Source organism: Gambusia affinis, linkage group LG01 (assembly GCF_019740435.1).
Source record: "Gambusia affinis linkage group LG01, SWU_Gaff_1.0, whole genome shotgun sequence".
NCBI classification, from domain to species: domain Eukaryota; kingdom Metazoa; phylum Chordata; class Actinopteri; order Cyprinodontiformes; family Poeciliidae; genus Gambusia; species Gambusia affinis.
In genome coordinates, this window is record NC_057868.1 from 2,707,253 (window position 1) to 2,729,131 (window position 21,879).

Consider the following 21,879-nt stretch of genomic DNA (forward strand, 5'->3'; position numbering starts at 1 on the left):
AGGATAAAGTAAAACAAAATAAAGTTTTGTTAGCTTACGGAAAACTTGATGATCAGAATCCATGTCTCTGGATGGTCAGTCTACCTATCAGTCTAGATTTCTCTCTGTCCCATTGGGTGGAAGACTCAATTGTGGGCGGGGAACTTGATTACGCATCACCGGGGCGGGACCATTGTGTCTAACAGGAAAACTACAGAAAGGCAAGTATCTCTCCTAAAACCATCGAACTTCTCATAATTTATTGACCAGAAACGCTCTTTACTCGGGCGCTTTGTACACCAGAACAGCAGCTAGACTCGGAAGCGTTTAAATGAGTTTGTTTTCACTTCAGGAAAAGGCCGGCTGCTGCCGAACAACTACCCAAAGTTAACAGGCTAACAGTTAGCTCCTGGTGATTGCCTGACACTTCCGTAAAGAACACAGAAATAGTGTTGAACGTCATAGTCGCATTCAGGTCGGATTGAACTTTTTTTTAATTAAAATTCCAGCTGTCTTTCACTATAGAAACAAAGACGACCGCAGCAATCTGCAGCGTTTTCTGTTGCGCCAAATGACTTCACCGGTTAAAAACATTTTTCAGTATCTATGTAATATATTACAGCTCAGTTCATTCCGGAGAACATCTTGTGTTTTCATGAACAGGGAAACTGCCACTGAACTGAGCCCGTTTTAAGTTAAGAAAAAAAAAAAAATCAGATTTTTAGAACTATGTTCAGAACCGTCATCATGATTTACTTTGGAAGAAACAAATTAAAATAGTATTTTTTTTTATCGTTGGTTACATGTATTTGCAATTCTACTGTTCAAATAATAATAGTTGTACAACATAAGTACAAACAATATGACTTTAAATGAAGATTTCTAATTGAGTTTTCCTACTTCAAAATCACTTCTGTGCAAAAGTCTTCATCTCAATTTCTGTAATAATATGTTGTTAACAAGAATGGGGAAAAAAAATCCCCCGATAACGACTGACATTCTGGCTGTGCACAATATTGGAAAGACTCCGAACTACAACCCACAATAGCAAAAATCAAAAGCTATTATTTAGTCGCGGATCAGTCAGTTGGAGCACAAACGGTAGCTCCAGACATGTTCAAATATTTTAGACACACTGCTGATATCTGCAAATGATAATCCAAATGAGTGGGAGCTGAAAATTATATTTCAGTGGGCAGAATTATTGAAGATTTGAAGAATAAATAAACATCTGACTGCTTATATACTAGATATATAACAACAAGACAATTTCTGTACACTTTATGTTAAGACAAAATGATTTGCTAATCATCTGATTCATTTTCTATATTTGTAATACACACAATCTGTCTTGTACATTCCCACTTTGCTGTAAACCATCCTGAGCTTGGTAATCTCAATCACGTTTGTCTTGTTATCTTACCAGATGGCTGCGATCAGAAAGAAACTGGTGATAGTGGGTGATGGAGCCTGTGGGAAGACATGTCTGCTCATAGTGTTCAGCAAAGAGGTCTACGTTCCCACCGTGTTTGAGAACTACGTGGCAGACATTGAGGTGGACGGTAAACAGGTGAGCTGACGATTTGATAAAGTGTGACGGTGTTCATATAGTTTCAATTTAAAAGATACTTGATTTCTCCCAAAGAGAAATGAAATGTTATTGCTCATAACATTCATGTTTCTGCAAGGGGGGTGCTGTAGTTGTTTGTCCTTTCTTGTAGACGACTTCATTGTTGCATCCAGTCTGTTGTCCAGGTTAACACTCAGGGATTTATGTGTCAACACAAAGCATAAATACCTTCATTATTTTCAGCACCTTCATTATGTGGGATCGTTGGGTTTGTCCGGACTTCCATCCAGCCGATCCTCCTTGTTTTTGAAGCCTGTGATCTTCGTCCCTGACCACACATCTGTGATATCGTTTTGTTGGACCTGGTTCTTCCTGTACGCCTCTTTACTGGCTCTAATCTTGAGTGAAACTTGAGCATGCCCCTCAGTAATTCCCTGTTTCCCTCCCTGAAGGCTCTTCTTTTTTCCCTGCTTAGCAGTTCTGTTACACAGCCAGCCACGTCATTGATGTCCTGTCCATGTGGTTGGCTCCATGCATCCCCATCTATAACGTCAAAACAACCCAACTTGGCTTCTTCTTCAGCTTCCTGCAACCGTCTTCTCACTGCATCACGTCTTCATTACAGATTGCTTCTGAACAAGGGGTTTATATTCTGAGCAGGCATCAAGATTGTGAGCTAATTTGCCAAGAGGAGGTCTTGTTGTGGGGATGCATGAATCCATGACATTTGCATAAAACCAATCCAGCATTTTGTTTTCTCTAGAGCAGCTAGCAAACCGTTGAACCATTGGAAGTGTAGCAGAGAGTGAGACATGGTTTAAATCATCATTAGCCACAAACATATTGAGATGTTTTGTACAAGCTTGAAAGCATGTAAGCTGATGACATCACATGAAGTGTTGGTAGTTGCCAAAGTTACATGGGTAAACTCGCTTAGCAAGTAATATGGATGAAACCTTACTAATTAAAGCTTAATATCTGGGCTGCAGAGACGACTCTTCACAGGATCCTGTCCTGGATTACACAATCTGTGGTCTCTGCTAATTCACCTCCTTTGCTTTTGCCACTCCTCTTTAAATCTCTGTCTGCCTCGATGGTCAGAGAACTGTTGGAGTCTTGGATATGATCCTATAGCTGTGACTCAGTGAAAGGTATAATAGCACATATCCGGTGTACTGGCTGGATCCTTGTTAGCGATTGGAGTCCATCCAATTTGTTTGCCAAAGATTCTACATTCCCTATTTTAATGGATGGAAGAGATGGTTTGAGCTTCCTCCATCTATCCATCGTCTCCCCATTTGTCAACTCGTCTGCATTTGAGGTATTATTTGAAATGTCTATCAGCTGCTTCCAGTTGTAAAACACCTTGTTGCAATGACTACACATCACAAATGTCATAACAGTAAAAAAAAAAAAAATTCTGCAAAATCTGTCCAGCGGCACAAGTATCCAACACGAGAGGAAGAAAAGCCAGAAAAGGAAGAATTTGATTTTAAAATAGAAATATCGGAGCGAAAGTAACTGAGTTACTCCAACATGTTGGAAAAATGATTTACGATTTATGCAGGATAAACTTCTATCAAACAACTGGTTCAACCCTCCATTAATCACAAACATTTCCAAATAAGTTGATGATTAAATTCATTCAGAAATATCCATATGCTGATGAAGTTTCCACTCAAGTAGTAATAGTCCAGTTGAGTTTGACCAGTTACCAGTCCAAGAATCAACAGACTGAATCAGTCGTTAGCAGGTTTAGATCAGTGTTCCACCTGCCTGACATGTTTTAGGTGTTTCCTCTTTGCCACACACCTGGATTGAATCTGTGGGTGATTAACAGCCTTCTGCAGTTCTGGCTGCAGAAGAGATCATGGAATAGAGGCACATGTAATAAAAAAAAGAAAAACAAGTTATTCCAAATGATTTAAAGCCCACTTGCATCAGCCAGCCCTAAACTTCTTTGTCCACCACATGCTCTCCCAGACCAAACAGTTGACCCCGCCCTACTTTTAAAATCTCTAGTCCCATGAAATCTTGCATGCTCAGCAGTCAATTAATCTGTGTTAGACTCAGGTAATTGACATATCGCTCAGATCAGACGAAACACTGGAAGGTCATGCTGAAGATACGGAGGATCTCTGTTCTCTCATCACAAGGTGTACATAACACTCAGGTCCCAGACAGTAAGTATGATTTAAAAGGGTTTAAAGAGGCATGCTTCTTGATTTAATTAACCAGTGTCTGTCTTTGAACCCAAGGCTTGGACTAGTTTTTGTGAAATGTACGACAAAGCTTTATTAAGACAGCTGTGTGTTTGTTGTGTTGTCGCAGGTGGAGCTGGCTCTGTGGGACACTGCGGGTCAGGAGGATTACGACCGTCTCAGACCTCTCTCATATCCAGACACAGACGTCATCCTCATGTGCTTCTCCATCGACAGCCCTGACAGCTTAGGTATGACTTCTCACTCGTTTGTTTCCTGGGTTTCTCCACTCCAAGTAAATCGCAATTCTCCTTGCTCCTCACGTAGAGAATATTCCCGAGAAATGGACTCCAGAGGTGAAGCATTTCTGTCCCAATGTGCCCATAATCCTGGTGGGAAACAAAAAAGACCTGCGAAACGATGACCACACCCGCAGAGAGCTGGCCAAGATGAAGCAGGTCGGTGAAGTGTTCAGTTCATAAAGGTTCTGCTTGTCCAAATTTCAGATATGTTCTACTCAATGGGAACGGTTCAAACGTCACATTTCCATTCAATCGAAGCACAGCAACAAATACATTTCACACGATGTGTCATGGATTATTGAAGTCATTTCATACAAAAGACAATAATGCCACATGAACAGAGAAGAGCAAAATCGTGACACTACACACACACACAGTGCAGAGTTGAAATGTGGAGTCAAGGTTCTTAGAGCTACACTGTGTGCTTGCCAGGTGAAGAATACACCACTGGAAAGTAGGGAGAAACCAGACAAATGTCTAAAAATCGTAGCTCCACAACTCTCTGAATCAGATGAACAGCATTTAAAATGTGTGTGGCCTGGTATCAGAAAGCTTGGCCTCAGTCACAGGTCACAGGTCATGGGTATTCCAACAGGGTAACACCAAAAACACACAGCTAGAAACAACTAAGAACAGATTATTCTGAACTATCCGTCTATGAGCCCTGATGTAAATCCGGTTGAACTTCTGTCAAAGAAGCAACATGCCGTCTTCAGGCCGAGACAGCTGAAGCAGTTTGCCCATGAGGTGGGCCAGGAGTACATGAATGAGCGCACAAGTCTCACTGGAAGTAGTAGAAGTTGTTTGATTGCAAAGATTGCCTCAAAACATTGAAAAAGAACATATCAAACTCCAGGTACCATCGTCTTTGTCCAAGCTGGTTTCATTAGTTACCTTTTTTTATTAGTTTCTTGTTTTGAAATCATTCTATTTATTTTGTTGGTTAATTTGCATTACATTATAATTTATTATTGTCTACAATTTTAAGGTATTCAATGCCATTTGAGCCTTTCCTTCATTTCGTTCACCCATGTCTCTATGTGCCGAGGCTGTACATCTTTTAGTAGGCCTTAGCTTTTCTAATGCCTAAAGGTTTCCAGGTCAGAATTAGGGTGTTTAATAAACAAACATGGCTCTAAGTGTGTCTTCACACGCCTCTCGCTAAGAGGAGAAACGACTCTTGGTATTTTAACCAAGGCAAAAAAAGAAAACCTCCAACTGCTAACATCTGACCTCTCCTCGATTTCTCTTTATGTTTCATGACGGTAGAAGTTGCGCTCAAGTTGCTTTCTTCAGAGGTTTTTATGTTGTTTCCTTCAGTGGTTCTTGTCACAAAGCAGGGGTGCAAAATGCTTTTCAAAGGGGCTGGTTCGTTTGACAGTGCAGTGTGAAAGTGAACCGCACCAGCTGTGTGAAAACACCCTAAAAATAGTTCCAAAAATACTAATTCAAACCCACGTTTGGATTAGTACACTAACAACTGCAGGCGTACCAAGTAACTTATTACTCATTTTACTTTGACTGAATCAGATTTTGTTTTTCTTCTTGCTGTTTTGTCCAATCAGGAACCGGTGAAGACGGAGGAGGGCAGGGACATGTCAAACCGGATCAATGCCTCTGGTTACCTGGAGTGCTCAGCCAAGACAAAAGATGGCGTGAGGGATGTTTTTGAGATGGCCACCAGAGCGGCGCTGCAGGCCAAGAAAAGAGGCAGGAAGAGTGGCTGTGTTCTGCTATAGAGAATCCATTGCAGAGTCCACGGTGGGAAGGGAAAGGCCGAGCATTCCTCTCCTCTGTCACCAGAGCAGGCAGACTTAATTTGCTCTAACTGAGATGAGTCAAAAATATGTCGATGTCAGCCAAAGGGAAAAATTAACCAAGATTAAAAAAAAAAAGAAGACAAAAGAAAGGAGAATTATGAACGTAAGGCTATATGTTTAGCTATAAATTCACCATAAATATAAAAGAATATATAAAAGAATACAGAAAAGGGAACATCTCAGATTTTTTCCGTTTATAATTTTGTTTGGCTTTTTTTTTTTTTTTTTTTTTTTAAAGTATCTCATTATGACATAAAGCATCTATTAAGTAGGTCACCATAATACTCCCACCTGTTCTGAATGGGTTTATTTCGTATTCTCTGGGTTTCTTTATTTGGGCCTGAATTTCTGTTTTATAAAACTGTATTTGCTGGCTTGCGTTTGGGCTTCAACACATAACCATGTTAATTCAGTTATTTGAAATGATCTCGGCTTCACAGTCAGAAAATTCTGTTTTTATTCCTGTAGACTGCAGAGTATTAAATGATCTTTTGTCGGGTTTTTTATTTTGTTCCAGGGCTGTGTAAACACACAGCTCTGTTAGTTCAACTGTTTTTACAAAATGTTGTGTTTAGTGCAGAATCACATTCAGCTGGACTTTACAGATTGCCCCCAGACATCATGCAAGCCTGTATTTCTCAAAGTCAATTATAAACCCCCAAATACTCCAAATGAAAGTCACACACATATATGTAACTTTTAGTTATTACTGAGATATTTCTATGTGTATATTTTCTGGAAAAGGAGAAATAATTCTAGATAAATGTATCAAATCTAGTAAGCACATACTCCGAACTGTGTAGTGACAGCTTTTGGATACTCCGCTTCTTTTTCTGTATTTAAAGACGTCTAAAAATGGCGAATATCATCTAACTCGTGTATTAACCCGTTTATTTTGCTTGAGAACTAAATTGAATGGAATATTAAAGTGTGAGGAGCAGTTTTAAGATGGGCTGGAGAGGCAGATCTCTCCATTCTCTCTGGTCTCCTCACATGTAGTCTCGGTGCTTTCGGTAAAATCTGTCTCCACAGTCAGCCGTCACGCTCTGCAGCAGCCGGGCTGTTTTTCCAAAGCGCTTTAGTTGTTACCTTTGTAGGCTTTTCATTTGCAACAGAACGACTTCGACTTTGACAAACCCGGAAACGGGCAAACAAACAAACAAAAAGAAAAACGTCAGTGTTTCTCAGGATGGTGTTGCGCTGACGTGACTCCTGCTCTTCAGTGACAGATTCTACTGAATTGCTGAACCTCATCTATTTTGTCGTTCTCCTATTATTTAAAATTGACCTTTTTATTTTTCAGCTTAACGTGTTTCCTGTCTGCAAGCTAACTCGCCTCCTCTTGGGTTTTCTGTTACTTTATGTGATATTCTACTGGCTTACCTTGTACTTTGCACAAATATTAAACATTAGGTCAGTGTTGTGTACACTCTGGAAACCTTCTGAAATGCACACAGCTCCTGAAGGATTTGTAAGACAGTTTGTTCCTTTATACACAAAACCTTTCTTGAAACTTCTGCAGATTTTAATGTATTTTAAAGGAAATAAAGTCAACAGAGAAAGGCACTGCGGTTCGTTCTCGTTTGATTTGTCAACAAGATGATTTCAAGTGAAGTGTTTCACAGTCAAAGATGTTAATGTTTTCTAAAACGGTAACAGAGCTCTCTCATAAAAACGGATCTAGAAGTGGGAAAGCAGATGAAGTGATCTGGTTATTTCCAGTTCCTGTCTTCCAGTGATTTAAGTGAAGACCACATTATTCGTTTACATCCGAACATGACAAACTGGTAGAAAAACAAAGACTTGACTCACAAATGTGAGGTAAAATATTTGTTCTGTGGATGTTTTCCACCCATTTGTTCCTGTGCCATACAGAATATCCATGTTTAGAGGAGGCAACAGGTTTCATCCAGTTTTGAAGTAGAGAATGAAAGTGACGTGGTTCCCTTTACATACATACACATAGATTTATACTTTAAATTTATGTCATATTGGTAAATATCGGTTATCAGCCCCAATTTTCATGTTTGTGCATCCCTATTTAATAAGTTATCAAACAATTGTTGATAAGCAGCTCATTGCAATACAAAGTTTCCCCCATTAAACTAGCTAAGCCTGGTGATGGGGCGTCTGGGGCAGTTCACCAGCAGGCTGACATGTTTCTGTATTTAAAAAATTCTGTATTGACAGGAAATGTGAAGCTGTACTTGGTTATACGTTACTGGAAGTCATTGTTGACTATAATTATCACACATCTATAGTCTTAAAAGCAGCAAACCAAAAATACAAGTAAAATATAAATCTTTTCCGCTTCTGTTAAATCCCAACTAAGCAGTCAGCCAGTGGTCTAAATGTAATGCTGGTCACATTTATAGCTGAACTCGGCAGCTGCTTACGGTCCTCCAGATCTTCATGGCACCTGTAAATGCTAACATTTTAACATTTAATAGATCTAGAATTTAGCAATTGTTTATTGAGAATTACAAAGTTGTTAAATTTTACTTCATGGTTTCAGAATAGACAAATTAAAATATTTTAAATTCCTTAACATTTAAAATTTTAAGGAGCTAGCAACGTGAGGTGATTAAGGACGGTTCTCAAGCCACGAGGCTCTTTATACTGAAATTTCCCACACTCCTGGAAGGCCTCGAAGGACCAAAACAGACTTTTTGGTCCCAAGGTGAGGAACCGCTTTGGGTGGCTGCCCAAGTCGCCCGTATCAGAAACCGCCACGGTCTTCAGATGAATCTTCCTTCCACTATTTAAAGGAACCCCACAGGCATTATAGTTTACTGCCAAGAAGAATTATTCCAACAATCCCTGCCTCAGTGAAGGTGAGCCAACAGTTTATCTCCGATGTTTGCGTTTATTAATGTCTGATAGTCACAAACTAATCTCTCATTTAAGGTCAATTAATGCTAATTGTGTGTCCACATACGCCTGCCAAAATAAGCAATAAGTCAATCATTTCTGTACATGCTTGTTTAGTTTGATTAATCTTTAAAGAGATTCTAGGTGCCCTTAAATATTATTGGGGCCTGCCCATAGCAATGCATAAGGAGAGCAGTGACTGACTTGCGAAGCAAGTCAGTCACTGCCTCCATGCATTGCATGGCAGGCACCTATTGTTCTACACCCAATAGAATGCCTCTTTATTATTTATTTTTCTTCCGTCTCCGTTAATGCGGCTCGTACCGCTGCGAGCCCACCCACAAAAGTGGTATCAAAACGTGCGGCTCGAACCCGGCATTGGAGCTATTACTTTTGGTGGGATTTGGAGTTACCATGGCGACGTAAAAAGCAAAAAACGACCCCAAAATCACTAACGAGCTCACCAGGTGCAACTCTAAATGCGTCAAGGGGACGAGGCAACCAGTAAATCCTGAAAATACCCTATTTTTGAGGATTTTCTGTGTCGTCATAACTTTATGTAGAAACGCCATTCAAACTTCATTTTGTAGATACGTCCGTGATCTCTTTTAAAGTGAAGACAGCACGTCAATATGTATTATGGTTTGTCCACAACTTCTTTCTAAGCGACCCAAAGTTTTTCATTTTTGGAAAAATCAGAGTGTGAAGGCCGCTCCGCTAGAGTGAGAGTCAGAGCGACATTTTGACCCCAAATCATTTTTTAACTCGCCCTCACGCTCACAAATATTGCATGATTGGTATCAAACTTGGTCCTGACATTGATACGCGTGCCTGCTCCGGTCAAATGTTTTCAAAAATTATCTAGCGCTTACAGTTTTCTCTCCAGGTGCTTCAGAGCAAAGTCATGCGCCAGGGTAGCAGACAGATCTCACTGATTCACTTCCATGTATTTCTGAAAAATTACAGACCTTGGCACACACTTTTTTTATCTCATCGCTGTTAATACTGTGAGTGAGGTAGAGATATGAATGGCGGGACTATGTGAGACGACAAATAGCCCTCTCATATGCTTCAAACGGTTTTCGAATATGTATTACGGTTCCCGAACGGGAAACAGTTGTTTGCAATGCTTTTTTTAGTCAAACTGGCTGGCTCAAACAGAGAATTGTCTCCCCCTGGATGTCTCACTCACAGCTGGCAGAGAGGATTATTTACCATGGCAACGGAACCCAGAGCAGGGAGAGCTGCTTAGGACTACAAATACGCATCACTGTAGTTCGAACTAGTAGTTCAGTTAAAACAGAGGACTGAGCTGGCCTTTAGAACTACTTGCTGCTATGGGCTGTATATAACTCATTTAACCCTGTCACTGTTACACATGGGATGAGTCTAGCCCTTCAAAATGAAGCTTACTGAAAATTTCAAAATAAAAGCCCTTGAACATTTTTACATCAGGTCATTGCTTTTTTGAGCGTTATATGACTGATTTAATCCAATGACTGTTACACATGGGATGACTTTGACCCTTTCAAATGAAGCTTAACAAAAATTTCAAAATAAAAGCTTTGGCAATTTTTACATCATATATTTGCTCATTTTTGCTTGACGTGACTGGTTTATCCAAAGCACTCTTAGACACTGGATTAGTGTGGGCATTTAATATGAAGCTTACTGCAAATTTCAAAATAAAAGCCTCAATATGCCCCTCTGGACAGTGCACCGCCGGAGGCGGTGCAGTGATATCATTCTGCATTATCTGTTTATCCGAGGTTAGGGAACTGCCTTGCGCAGCAAGGCAGTTGATTAGCATTAGCCTTTTAGCTTAAATAAGCTATTTTCTATTTTTCAGACTTATTAGCCATGTTTAGTATACTTAATGGAGTAAGTAAATGACAGTAAACATTCTAATGATACCCCACATGCTACTGACAGTATTTATGCTTATATTAGCATATTTGCTCATTTTAGCTAATACACTTACTTTATCATACTGAATGTTGCATGTCCAGCTTACTTAACATTCTTGTGATTCTCCACATGCTATTGATTACATTGCAGCTTTCTTTAGCATTGATGCTAATTCTTAGCATCAGAACGCTGGGTCCAAACCGACGGGCACACTTTGGCAGGCCCCAGTTAAATTTCTTCAGGAATTTTCTAGTTGAAAAGCTGCCATTTTGACAAACGCAGGAAACATTTGACAAAACTGCCTAGCAGTTACATCCATTTTCCCTGTCTGAGCATAACGATTAATATGCTTTGAAGGTCAATTAATAGTCCATTTCATTTATTTTTATTATTGAGTTTATTTATTTTGGATACTTAAAATGTCTTCCAGTTCCAGTGTTTTATGGTCTTTTAAAACTAAAGTTTATTGATCTTTGAGATCTTTGCGCTTGCATTATTTATCCATTATTATTCTGAAAATGGTCTCAAAACGACAGTATTTATCACAATCATTTCTAAGACAATTAATCATCCAACACAATTAGTTATTGTGACGGGCCTGTCTTCTGGAAACATTTCATCATCCATCTCCAGTGTTAAAAACAGAGAACATGACACAAATTGAGAAAAAAAAAAAATCTTGCTTTTAAACAGCTGGAACAAAAAAAAACCCCAAACAACAAACAGGAGGTAATTTCATTCAGATAATGTTAAACATTTATGATTTACAGTAACTTAAGAAGGCTGTGTTAAAAGAAGGACGAGTCATTTCAGAGATGAGGAGCGCTTTAAGAGATCACAGGTTGAGGAGGAGAAAGGAGAGCTGGGTGAAGTCTGGTCGATAGGAGATCTTCCTCAGGTTAAGTTCTGCTCCTACTCATTCCACCTTTAATTCCTCGTCATACAGATTTGGAAAAATCCATAAATAATGAGCAAAATCTCAACTTCACGGCTTTGATCCATTATGTAAACATCTCTGAGGACTGAGATTGTCCAGTAAAATTCTCACTAGAACCCATCTGATATCTTCTCTCTGTACGAAAGACTTCCAAGAGTTGAGGGAGACCGGATCCGTCCCAGTTCTGACGCCCAGTCTGCTGTTATCAAGTGACCAACTCCCCTAAATACTCGACTCCGAGTTACTGGACTCCAAGATGGCCTCTGCATTTACGGAGGACATGAAAACTGCATCTTTGGTCTACAGTGTTTGATGGAGTCCCGTTACAAATTCCTGATAGTACGGTTCTGAAATGAGAAGCATCGTCATGTGTCAAATACGTGGCTGATTTCATTTACCGCAGCGGCGGCCATTAGCCACAAACCTGTGTCCGGCTCGATGAGCGAGTGTCGAATGAGAAAGTCCAGGATGACCATGGCAGAGTTGGGCTTGAAGTCGTCAGAGGCCAGCAGTTCCTTCACCTGAAACAAGACAAAGTGAGCTGAAGAGGCTCTGGGAACTCTGGGAATGCTGGTAAATTAAAGACCTGACCTTCTCTATGGGCAGCAGGTAGAAATCCTGAACTTCTCCATCTCCTACGCGGGGCACAAAGTCCAGGGGAAGTTCTAAATCGAAGACAAACTGGCTCTCTGGGAAGACCCCCTCTTCATCCTCATAGGTGTAGCTGCCAGAGGCATTCCAGTAAGTAAAGAAGGAGATTTTAAATGACTGGGAACCTTCATGAAAGTAAGCTACTTGAAAGATAAAAAATGGAGAAATCTTGGCAGGAATACAGGATGTGTTTCTCAATGCTATGTTGTAATCTAATTGACCATCAGTAGTTTTAATTGAGTCAATAAATTCAGCTCTATTCAGGTTTTGAACAAGTAAACAGGCAAACATGTATTCCTCTCAGAAAGCCCCGGGCAAGACAGGGCAGGGCAAGGTTGCCTGCTGCACATCGGTGTGTCTGTGAGTATGAATGGGACTGCAGTGTAAAGCACTTTGAGTGGTCAGTGTAACAGGAAACTAAGGCTGCACTGACTGCAGTCTTCTAGCCGATCACCAATCGTTAAAAAGGCCTCACCTGCCAATTTGTATTTTGGCCTATGCAGATTGTTTTGTAGTAAAAGTCACTAAATATAGTGACCAAGTTGGCAAAAATGGGGTCACTGTGGTTCATTCATGCATGTGCAAATGTGACCTGATGTGACCTCTGTCAGTCAGCCCCTCCCACTGCCGAGCAGAAGGGACAGCGGCTGATCGTCAGACATTTGTGGAAGTGAATAACCTCAGTTTTTTGTGTTTTGGCCAATCATCAATCACCCAAAATGAAGGAAATCTGAACCCATGTATCAGTGCACCCTTTAATTTTTCTTCAGACGAAAGGTTTTAAACCCTTTTTGTGTGGATGTGTGCAAATTAGAAAACTCAAAAGCAACAAACAGGAAAAGTCAAAAGTCAGTGAAATCTTACAGGACTCTTCTTTAGTTGTTATTGGGGAAATCAGTCAAAGGGATGATGGCATGAACTCATAACTCCTCCAGTTTACTGCCAATAATCAGTAATGATCCAACATGTAGACATAGCTACTCCTTTAACAATTGTTTTCTGGGATTATTTGGAGAATAAAACTCACCTTACAGTCGATACTGGAGACGCCTTCGCAGCGATGTCTGCTGGGATACAAGCTTCCTCCTCACACTCTTTGATCAGAGTGTGTTTGATTCCAACATCAGCAGCCAGACCACCAGCCGCCTGGGGAAAGACAGGAAGAGACTACTCAGTAGAGATCGAGTGCTCTAACTTTAGAGGAAGAATGCTTTTCAATGAGATTCTAAAGTCTCTTTATCCCTATGTCAGATCTTAGTCAGTAACTAAAATATTTACATTGTGAGTCTGTGGCTGGTTAGAAATATTTAGTCGGTACAGAAATGTTGAGTTTAGGTTGGGATAAAAAAAACTTTCCCAAATTTGATCTACTTATTTTTTCCAAGACTAAAGAATCAAGGCCATAACTGTCACTATTATAAATCCTCCCATTTTCAAAGTTTGGGTCTGGATTTAACGTTAGGACTTAGTTATTATTCTTTAATATTACTTAAATATCGACAAAAGCTTGGATCCAGTCATATTACCTTTACTGCATAGATATCTGACTTGTATATCAACATTTGTTGAAAAAGGTGTTGTTTTTTTTCCAGTTCACAGTATTGATTGCTGTTTAAGCCTCCTTCTGCACCCACCATGTTGTCCAGCCGTCCAGGATACGTCTGCTTGGTGGCGGACCGTCGGGCTAGCCACATGCTAATCTCCCCGCTGCCATTCACAGTGTATCCATTAATATGAACTCCGTACCTTTTAACACCAAAAATACCTGCAGGACAAGAGCGCAGTCAGTTCAGGTCAGCCAGCAGCAGCCGGGTCCAAACCTCGGTCTGCTGAAACGTACTTGTTGCTGCTCTTTCCATCCACATCAGCGGCACGTCGCAGAATCTCTGTTTCACGCTGTACCTCTGAAAAATATGACCGCTTCAGAGTTGATTATGTGATTAGATGAATCAAACTAAGACTTTTCTGTTTAAGGTCAGATAGGATGAGTCAGTGTTTTTGCTAAACGCCAAGATTATACGATGAGTTTGTGTCCTAAAAATAAACGTGTTGGTGTGAGAATATGTGCATCAACGTCAGAACTTGAAGCAAAACAAAACAAAACAGAAAACCCAGAAAAGATGCTAGTGGAATAAGTGAAATAATTCCTGTACTGACATAGACTAAACGGGCGCTCATAGAGGACGAAGCTATTAGTTCAAAATCAACAGAAAAGCCATAATGCAATTCCTCAATATAATACAGGGGTGAGGGGTTTCCCCCCCGTGTATTATAAGCCTGGCAGGCTACCAGGCTTAGCATTGCTTATTCATTTAAGTTTTTTTTTTTATGTTTGCATTTTTTTAGACTTTATAGTTGGTGTTCAGGTATTAATCTTACAATCTTTCAATAATACATAATTATCAATTGATATTAAACTGAAAAATACGACAGGCTGCTGGATGAATGACTGCCCTAGCACCCCAAACACCGGGCTTAGCAAGTTTTCTGGAGGAAACCTTGTACACACAGCAACAAAGACTCTCCATTTTTGAAGATATTACCTTTTTAGATTAACCTTAAATTTAAGTATATGGCCACAGAGGCTTTCAAGCCTGAGAATACCATCCATTTGGGCCTGGCAGCATCATATTTTGCTGCAGGAAGAAATGGAGCACTTCATAAAACAGGTGGCATCAAGCAAACTATCAGAACCAAAACGTTTGACCAAAGTCATTCAGTTTAAAAAGCAATTCTACTAAATACAGAGGAAGTATATGCAGACTTACCTATTTGAAGATAGCTTCAAAAATATCTCACATTATTTTAATAATATGCAAATAGAAATTGTATGGGCAATTCTATCTGACCTAAAACGAGAAAAGTTTACTCTGATTTAACATTTAACCGTGTGGGGAATAAAATAGGTTACATGGTTATGTAAATTTCTGGACATTTGGGTTTTTTATATTTTAGACAGGTGAAAGTCATCACAGAGCACATCCTTTCCACGTGTAGATGTAACTAAGATTTATTCCAGTTTAATGTAGTCATATTGGTGATTAGAAAGTCCTCAGGTGCTACTGCAATAATAATCAATGTGTGTGAACTCTGACCTCATCCCTCCATCCTCTGAGGCAGGTCAGAGAGCTCTCCTGTCTGAGGGCCTCTAAAACATCGTTCACCGCCTCTGACCTCTTCTCGTAGCAGTCGAGGCTGGGACAGAGGGAAACAGCGTCCCTTTGTGGCGGAAGGAACACATCAGTGTGTGGCGTGAGCAGCGAGACTACATGGGGAGGAATCCAGCCAACCTGCGCTCCGTCTATCTCAAACCTGAGGCAGCTGGACCTACTGGAACCTGCGAACACAGCTTTTTAAAAACTGCCCCGTGTCGAAGAAGTGAATGTGTGGCGCTTCACTTGAATACCTGCTGAATAAAAGTTGTTCATTCGTCGGAGGAGCTGCAGTATTCTTTCGGACCAGGCGCTGGAAGCCATATTAAACACAAACGTCAACATGTGTTACGTAAACAGTCAGCTGTGCAGTGCGCATGCGCATATGTGTCGGAGAAGTACGCATGATCTTCTTCTTCTTTTTCTTATAGCGATTGGCAAGCAACGTATCAGATGGATTCCATTACCGCCATCTAGCGAAGTGGAGTCTAGGCCGGGTTGCTACGTATATATTACCCCACCCAATAATAATAATAATAATAATAATAATAATAATAATAATAATAATAATAATGATAATTAATTCTATACCCTTTTTATCAATTTTGTTTTCTTAAGGTTAAGGTAAAGAACAAAAATATTGATAAGTAGAAATTTTGTTCAAAATATCTTGTATATTTAACTATGTTATTGTCTTGTAGTTACATATTAACTTCCCTTCTCTCAACTGAATATTTGGAACAGAACAAGAAATCTTTTACTGTCTCTTCTTGAAAACAAAAATCACATTCCTCTGTTGGATGTTTTCCCATTTTAAATAAAGCACTATTTAACCCTGTATGACCAAAACCTAATCTGGATATTATGGTTTCCTACTTTCTATTTCACCCTGTTCTCTTCATTACACCAACTTCTCCTTGAATACTGTAAAGCTGCCAGCCAGTTTTATCTTCTTCCCACTGTTTCTGCCATCTTTCCTCAACTTTTTGTTTAATAACTGATTTGATTTATTCTTTACTGAATAATACTAATATATCAAAAAACTATCTATTTTTTGTTGCTTGTTTTTCCGTATTTGTCTGCCAACTCATATAATGATATGTGATGATATCCATGTAAACATAACTAATAAATCCATTGCCTGAATTCTATAAATTAATAACTGAATCTCTAATAAAAGGTCTGGTCTACTAATAGAATGATTATTTTTAATGAATATAATGATGAACATGAATCAGAATATTATACTTCTTAGTGGACGAACTTCCTCAATCCATCCTAATCAAGCCATCCTAAAGCTAAAATGATTCCCATCATCTCTCCTGTATACACTGATACTCCATCAGTAATTCTTTTAAATTTTTAATACTAAATTCTGGAACAATGAAAGACACCCTATTATTGCTATTTGAGTTTTTTTAAGCATCTGTATAAACTTGGACATATCCATAGTACTTATTGTCTAAATATGATTGTGCTGAATATAAATCTGAAAGGTTTTCTTTTTCCCTTTTCTCCAATAAAGTAAAATCCACAACACTGTTAGGAAATTGAACAAATCAGACAAACTGGTGACAGAAGAACTGTTTGATATTTATATGAGATAAATCAAAGTCTTTAATAATGTTTTCTATCTCCCAGCCAAAAGAATTTAAAGTCTTTGTTCCCTTTTCCCAATTAGGTTTTAAAATTTCTTGAAATGATGATTTTCATTAGTATATAGTGTCCTCTGGCAGCCACTCATCATCAGAGGAGTCAGAGAGACTTTTCAGGACTATTCTAGTGTTCCTTATGCTTTGTTGCACTTGTGGTCTAATTTTACTAACACAAACTACAACTGATCTGCACAAAAAAAAGATTAAAACTAACTTATAGATAGATAAATTACTTTATTCAACAGACTTGTGGTTCACGAAGAGATGATACACAACATATAGAAAACAAGAAAAAATAAAATCTTACAAAATACTTGCATACCAATATTTACACAGAGCCGACTGGTATCATAGCACACTGAGAGAGGGATGTGAAAACATTACAATAAGACTGTTCAATGAGCTCCGCTGAGTTGGACATATAGTGAATCTCAGTTTCCTACCTATTTGAAATACAATTTTCTAAACTAAATTAATAATATTGTTACATAAAAACTCCTGCATATCAGCATGTTTTTACTTCTAGGATCCTCCTAAAACAGAAGGACTGACAGGATGTTCCAAGAGAAGTCAACAAATATGCCTGTCAGCCATCTTGGATTCCAATTACATTGGGGGCTAAAGGGTTGCTTATGCTGCCCCCTACAAAATGCCACCCTGGACGGTTTTCCATATCAGACACAGCCACTGCTCTCGTCAGACTTAAGGCAGGACTCTGGCTGGTCCGCTCCAAAATATTAACTTCCAGTCAAAAATTACTTTAAACATAAATACAGCAGGGCTGAAAAAAGTTGGTGCTGGACTCTGTTGATGTTGACTGCATAGCAGACTGCTGTGTGGAGGCACCTTTGAGTCTCCATACTGGACATACAATCTGTGTGTGTCATCAATAAATACAATGTTTTTGTTATCAGGTTTATTACATTCAACACTATCAGAATCTATAATTCACTAGTAGCCAACAACATGGCTAATGTGTCATGTTGTTGATTTTTTTAATTCACAGGTTTTATAATGACTTCCACAGAAACATTGTAGCTGTTAGCTATTTATTTAGCTTGCTCATTAATATTAAGTTTGTTGCTTAGAGGTGGCACACTTCAGCCAGAAAAGCAAGGTCAACAAGATTTTAGATAAATCTATAAGTTAGTTTAAATATTCAAAATATTTAAAATATATTCAAAATATAAATATTTTAAATATTCAAAATATTTATTTTGAATATTTAATGACATACACACACACACACACACACAAGTCAAAGCCTGACAATATTATTATTACAGTCAGAAGCAGAAAATTCAACACAGCAACAACTCCAGTTTCAGGTTTTCTTCATCTCTCAGCTGGCATCTAAATTAACTTCTTGTCTAAAATTATATAATCTATAGTCTCTACTGAGCAGAACAAGTGAACCAATGAATGACCCTGGTAATTCATGTTTTCATCACTTTGCTACAACAGTCACTATGGTGAATGTCTTTGTGACAATAAAAGCATAATGCTATTTTAAAAAATGAAATTTATTATGTACAGTTGTGCATTTCTTTTTTGCAAGAAGTATTTTTATTGAATTTTATAACAAAAGAAAGAGCAAGTGACAGTGATACACTTAACACAGATTCTTATTAAATAACTTGGTACCCAAAGCAAACAAACACAAATAAACAATAATGAACAATGAGAAAAAGAAAAACAAACATACAAACAAAAAAAAACCCAGCCTTCTCTGCACAGTTCTCTTAATCTCCTTTGTAACGTTTCAGAAACTCGGTCAACGGTGACCATGTCTTTTCAAATTTCGCTCCTTTTCCTCTGACAATATAAGTGAGTCGCTCCATAGCCATACAGGATGACATCTCCTTCACCCACATGTGCTTTGATGGTATATCTATTTTTTTTTCCAGTATAGAGATATTAATCTCCTGGCCTGCAGGAGTCCAAAGTCAATAAATTTTAACTGTCTGGAATTAAAAGCACAGTTCTCTGAATAAATACCCAAAACACACAATTTGGCCTCAGCAGGTACATTCACTCCAATGATCTCTGACAACGTTTTCGTAACCAAGTTCCAGTATTCTTGTAACTTTGGACACTCCCATACACAGTGAAAGAGAGTACCCCTTCCAACCAAACATTTACAGCAGATATCTGGGATGTTAGGTGTCCAGCGGTTCAATTTGACTGGAGTTATGTAAGTTCTCATCAACCACTTGTACTGAAGGAGTTTCATGCTTGTATTGATTGATTGCTTTTGGGCCTTTACACATGCAGTATTCCAGTCCGATACTTGTATCTCTTCTCGAATGTCAGCTCTCCATGCATCCAATTTATCTGCAGTGGATTCTTCATCGTGCCTTAGTAAAGCTGTATAAAATAAATAAATATGACCTCTCCTCTCTAAATTTCCTAGTACAATATTCTCTAGGTATGATAGTGGTGGTTTGGATTCAATCGTTTTTGTTTTGACATAATAAAATGTTTAATTTGTAAATACTTATAAAAGTGTTTCTGTGGAATGCTATATATTTGGCATAACTGCTCAAAAGTCAGAAGCCTGTCATCCTTATAAAGATCTGCCAGTTTCTGTACACCTTTATTTGCCCAGATTTTGAAACCTCCATCAACTGTCCCTGTCTTAAAATATCTGTTCCCCCAGATGGGTGAGAAAGAGGAAATGAAAGGGGTATCTCCATTATATTGATGGGTCCTATACCAAACATCAATTGTATTTTTCAGAAAGAGATTTTTTGTCATTTTTTATCAGTTGCTTTGGTCTTGCGGAATACAAATACAGATTTAATCTAAGGTTTGTTATTAATTGTTCAATTTTTATCCATGCTGGGGGTGTTTCAGTTGAAAAGTAAAACATAGCTGAACGTAGCTGGGCGGACCAATAATACAATTTAAGATTAGGAAGTTGCAACCCCCCTCTCTCCTATGGCAGGTACAACAGGCGAAGTCTTAATCTAGGTTTTTTATTATTCCAAATAAATCTACTGAAAATACTATTTAAACCATCAAAAAATTGTTTTGGAAGAGGCAAAGGAATTGTCTGAAAAAGATACAAAAACTTTGGCAATATATTCATTTTAATCACATTTATTCGGCCAATCATTGATATGGGCATTATCATCCAATTATTCAGTGACTCGTTTACTTCACTGACCAGAGGATCATAGTTTGCTGATACAATCGTTTTAATGTCTGGGGTGATCTCAACACCAAGGTACACAAATCCCTCTCTTGCATTGATAAAGGGGGTTTGTATAACCGGGTTCAGTCTTTCGTCCCTGTTCAAAAATAGAATAGAGGATTTTGAATCATTTATTTTGTAGCCAGAAAACTGACCAAACAACTCTATTTGTTGCATTAGGTTTGGGATGCTAATGGACAAACTTGACAAAAAAACGATCAGATCATCAGCGTACAATGCCAATCTATGCTCTTGGTTTCCCAACTGAATGCCAAATAGATTAGTTCGCATTCTTATCATCATTGCCAAGGGTTCTATAGCCAAGACAAATAACATCGGAGATAACGGACAACCCTGGCGAGTGGAACGTTCTAATATGAAAGGTTTGGAGGCTAAATTATTTGTCCAAACACTGGTTTCAGGAATTGTATACAAAAGTTTAACCCATTTGAGGAAATTGGAACCAAATCCATACCTCGGAAGAACGTTAAATAGATATGACCATTCAATTCTATCGAAGGCCTGACGGGCATCAAGTGATAATAAAGCAGTATCTTTAGCGTCAAATTTCTCATATATTATATTCAGGACTCTTCTTATATTGTGAAACCCTTGACGCTTTGGTATAAAGCCATTTTGATCATTATGAACTAAATACGAGATAAAGGGGTCCAGTCTGTTTGCTAGAACTTTGCAAAGTATTTTAGTGTCCACCCCCATCAGACTGATTGGTCTAAATGAGGAGCACTCCTCAGGGGGTTTACCAGGCTTTAAAATCAGTATGATCATTGCATGTCTCAGAGTAGGTGGGAGAACTTCACTTGTAAATGCTTCTTCATACATATTGAAGAGCGGGGTTATAAGTTTTTCTTTAAAAGTTTTGTAGAATTCAATAGGGAAACCGTCTGGCCCAGGAGCTTTACCACTGTTGATACTTTGTATGGCCTGTGAAATTTCTTCAATCGTTAAATTTGTATCCAATTCCTTTTTTGTCTCTTCTGTAAGTGTCTGAAACTGAAGTTGATCTAAGAACATATCTTGTTCTTCCAAAGCGTGGCTGCACTCCGATTTATATAGATTTACATAAAATTGCCTAAAGCTATCGTTAATTTCAGCTGGATCTACTGTTACCCTACCAGAGGGGGTCTTTATGCTATTAATTGCTCTTTCACTTTTGTTGAGGAAGAAAGTTACTAAGTTAGCTTAATTTTGGAAACAGCTTGGCTCTCTTCCTTATGGTCCCGGATACCGGGCTCTTCCGGCGGGCGGCGTGTGGCAGCAAGGAACAACGATGCGTGATGACGTCACAGAATTACAAAGTTTAATCTCACAGCAAGCAACATATGAGTTAACAAGAAAACTGCAGAGCTACAGAGACATACATTCGTTTCCTGAGACAAAAGAATTAAAAGACAAACAGAAAGAAGGGCAAAGACGCGTCTTTGGAGAGAGCTGATGCAAAAAGGCAGAATATGACCAGCAATCTGAATTATTAACATTGTGCACTAACTTTTATAGTGAAGGCGTTTCTCTCCTTGTTAATGTATTCAATTAAGGCGTACCCCTGGTTCGACCAACCAGGAGCTCCCCTGGACACTCAGAGGAACTTAGACCTTCCCTTAATTTCACACCAGAGA

General features: G+C 38.8%; 2 protein-coding genes across 2 annotated transcripts; one reads left to right on the forward strand and one right to left on the reverse strand.

Moving 5' to 3' along the window:
* The first annotated feature begins 107 nt into the window (after nt 1–107).
* LOC122829940 (rho-related GTP-binding protein RhoA-C-like) lies at nt 108–7,438 on the forward strand. Its single transcript, XM_044114875.1, has 5 exons — nt 108–200; nt 1,406–1,549; nt 3,881–4,001; nt 4,078–4,208; nt 5,618–7,438. Exons 2-5 carry the CDS (start codon nt 1,406–1,408, stop codon nt 5,789–5,791), a joined length of 570 nt encoding a protein of 189 aa, XP_043970810.1. The 5' UTR covers nt 108–200; the 3' UTR covers nt 5,792–7,438.
* A 3,934-nt stretch (nt 7,439–11,372) lies between these two features.
* On the reverse strand, nt 11,373–15,773 carry LOC122829946 (uncharacterized protein YJR142W-like). The gene is made up of 8 exons (XM_044114888.1): nt 15,646–15,773; nt 15,335–15,576; nt 14,080–14,143; nt 13,874–14,004; nt 13,267–13,385; nt 12,180–12,312; nt 12,013–12,109; nt 11,373–11,935 (listed from the first exon to the last, which is right to left on the reverse strand). Exons 1-8 carry the CDS (start codon nt 15,734–15,736, stop codon nt 11,889–11,891), a joined length of 924 nt encoding a protein of 307 aa, XP_043970823.1. The 5' UTR covers nt 15,737–15,773; the 3' UTR covers nt 11,373–11,888.
* Between the last annotated feature and the right edge of the window lie 6,106 nt (nt 15,774–21,879).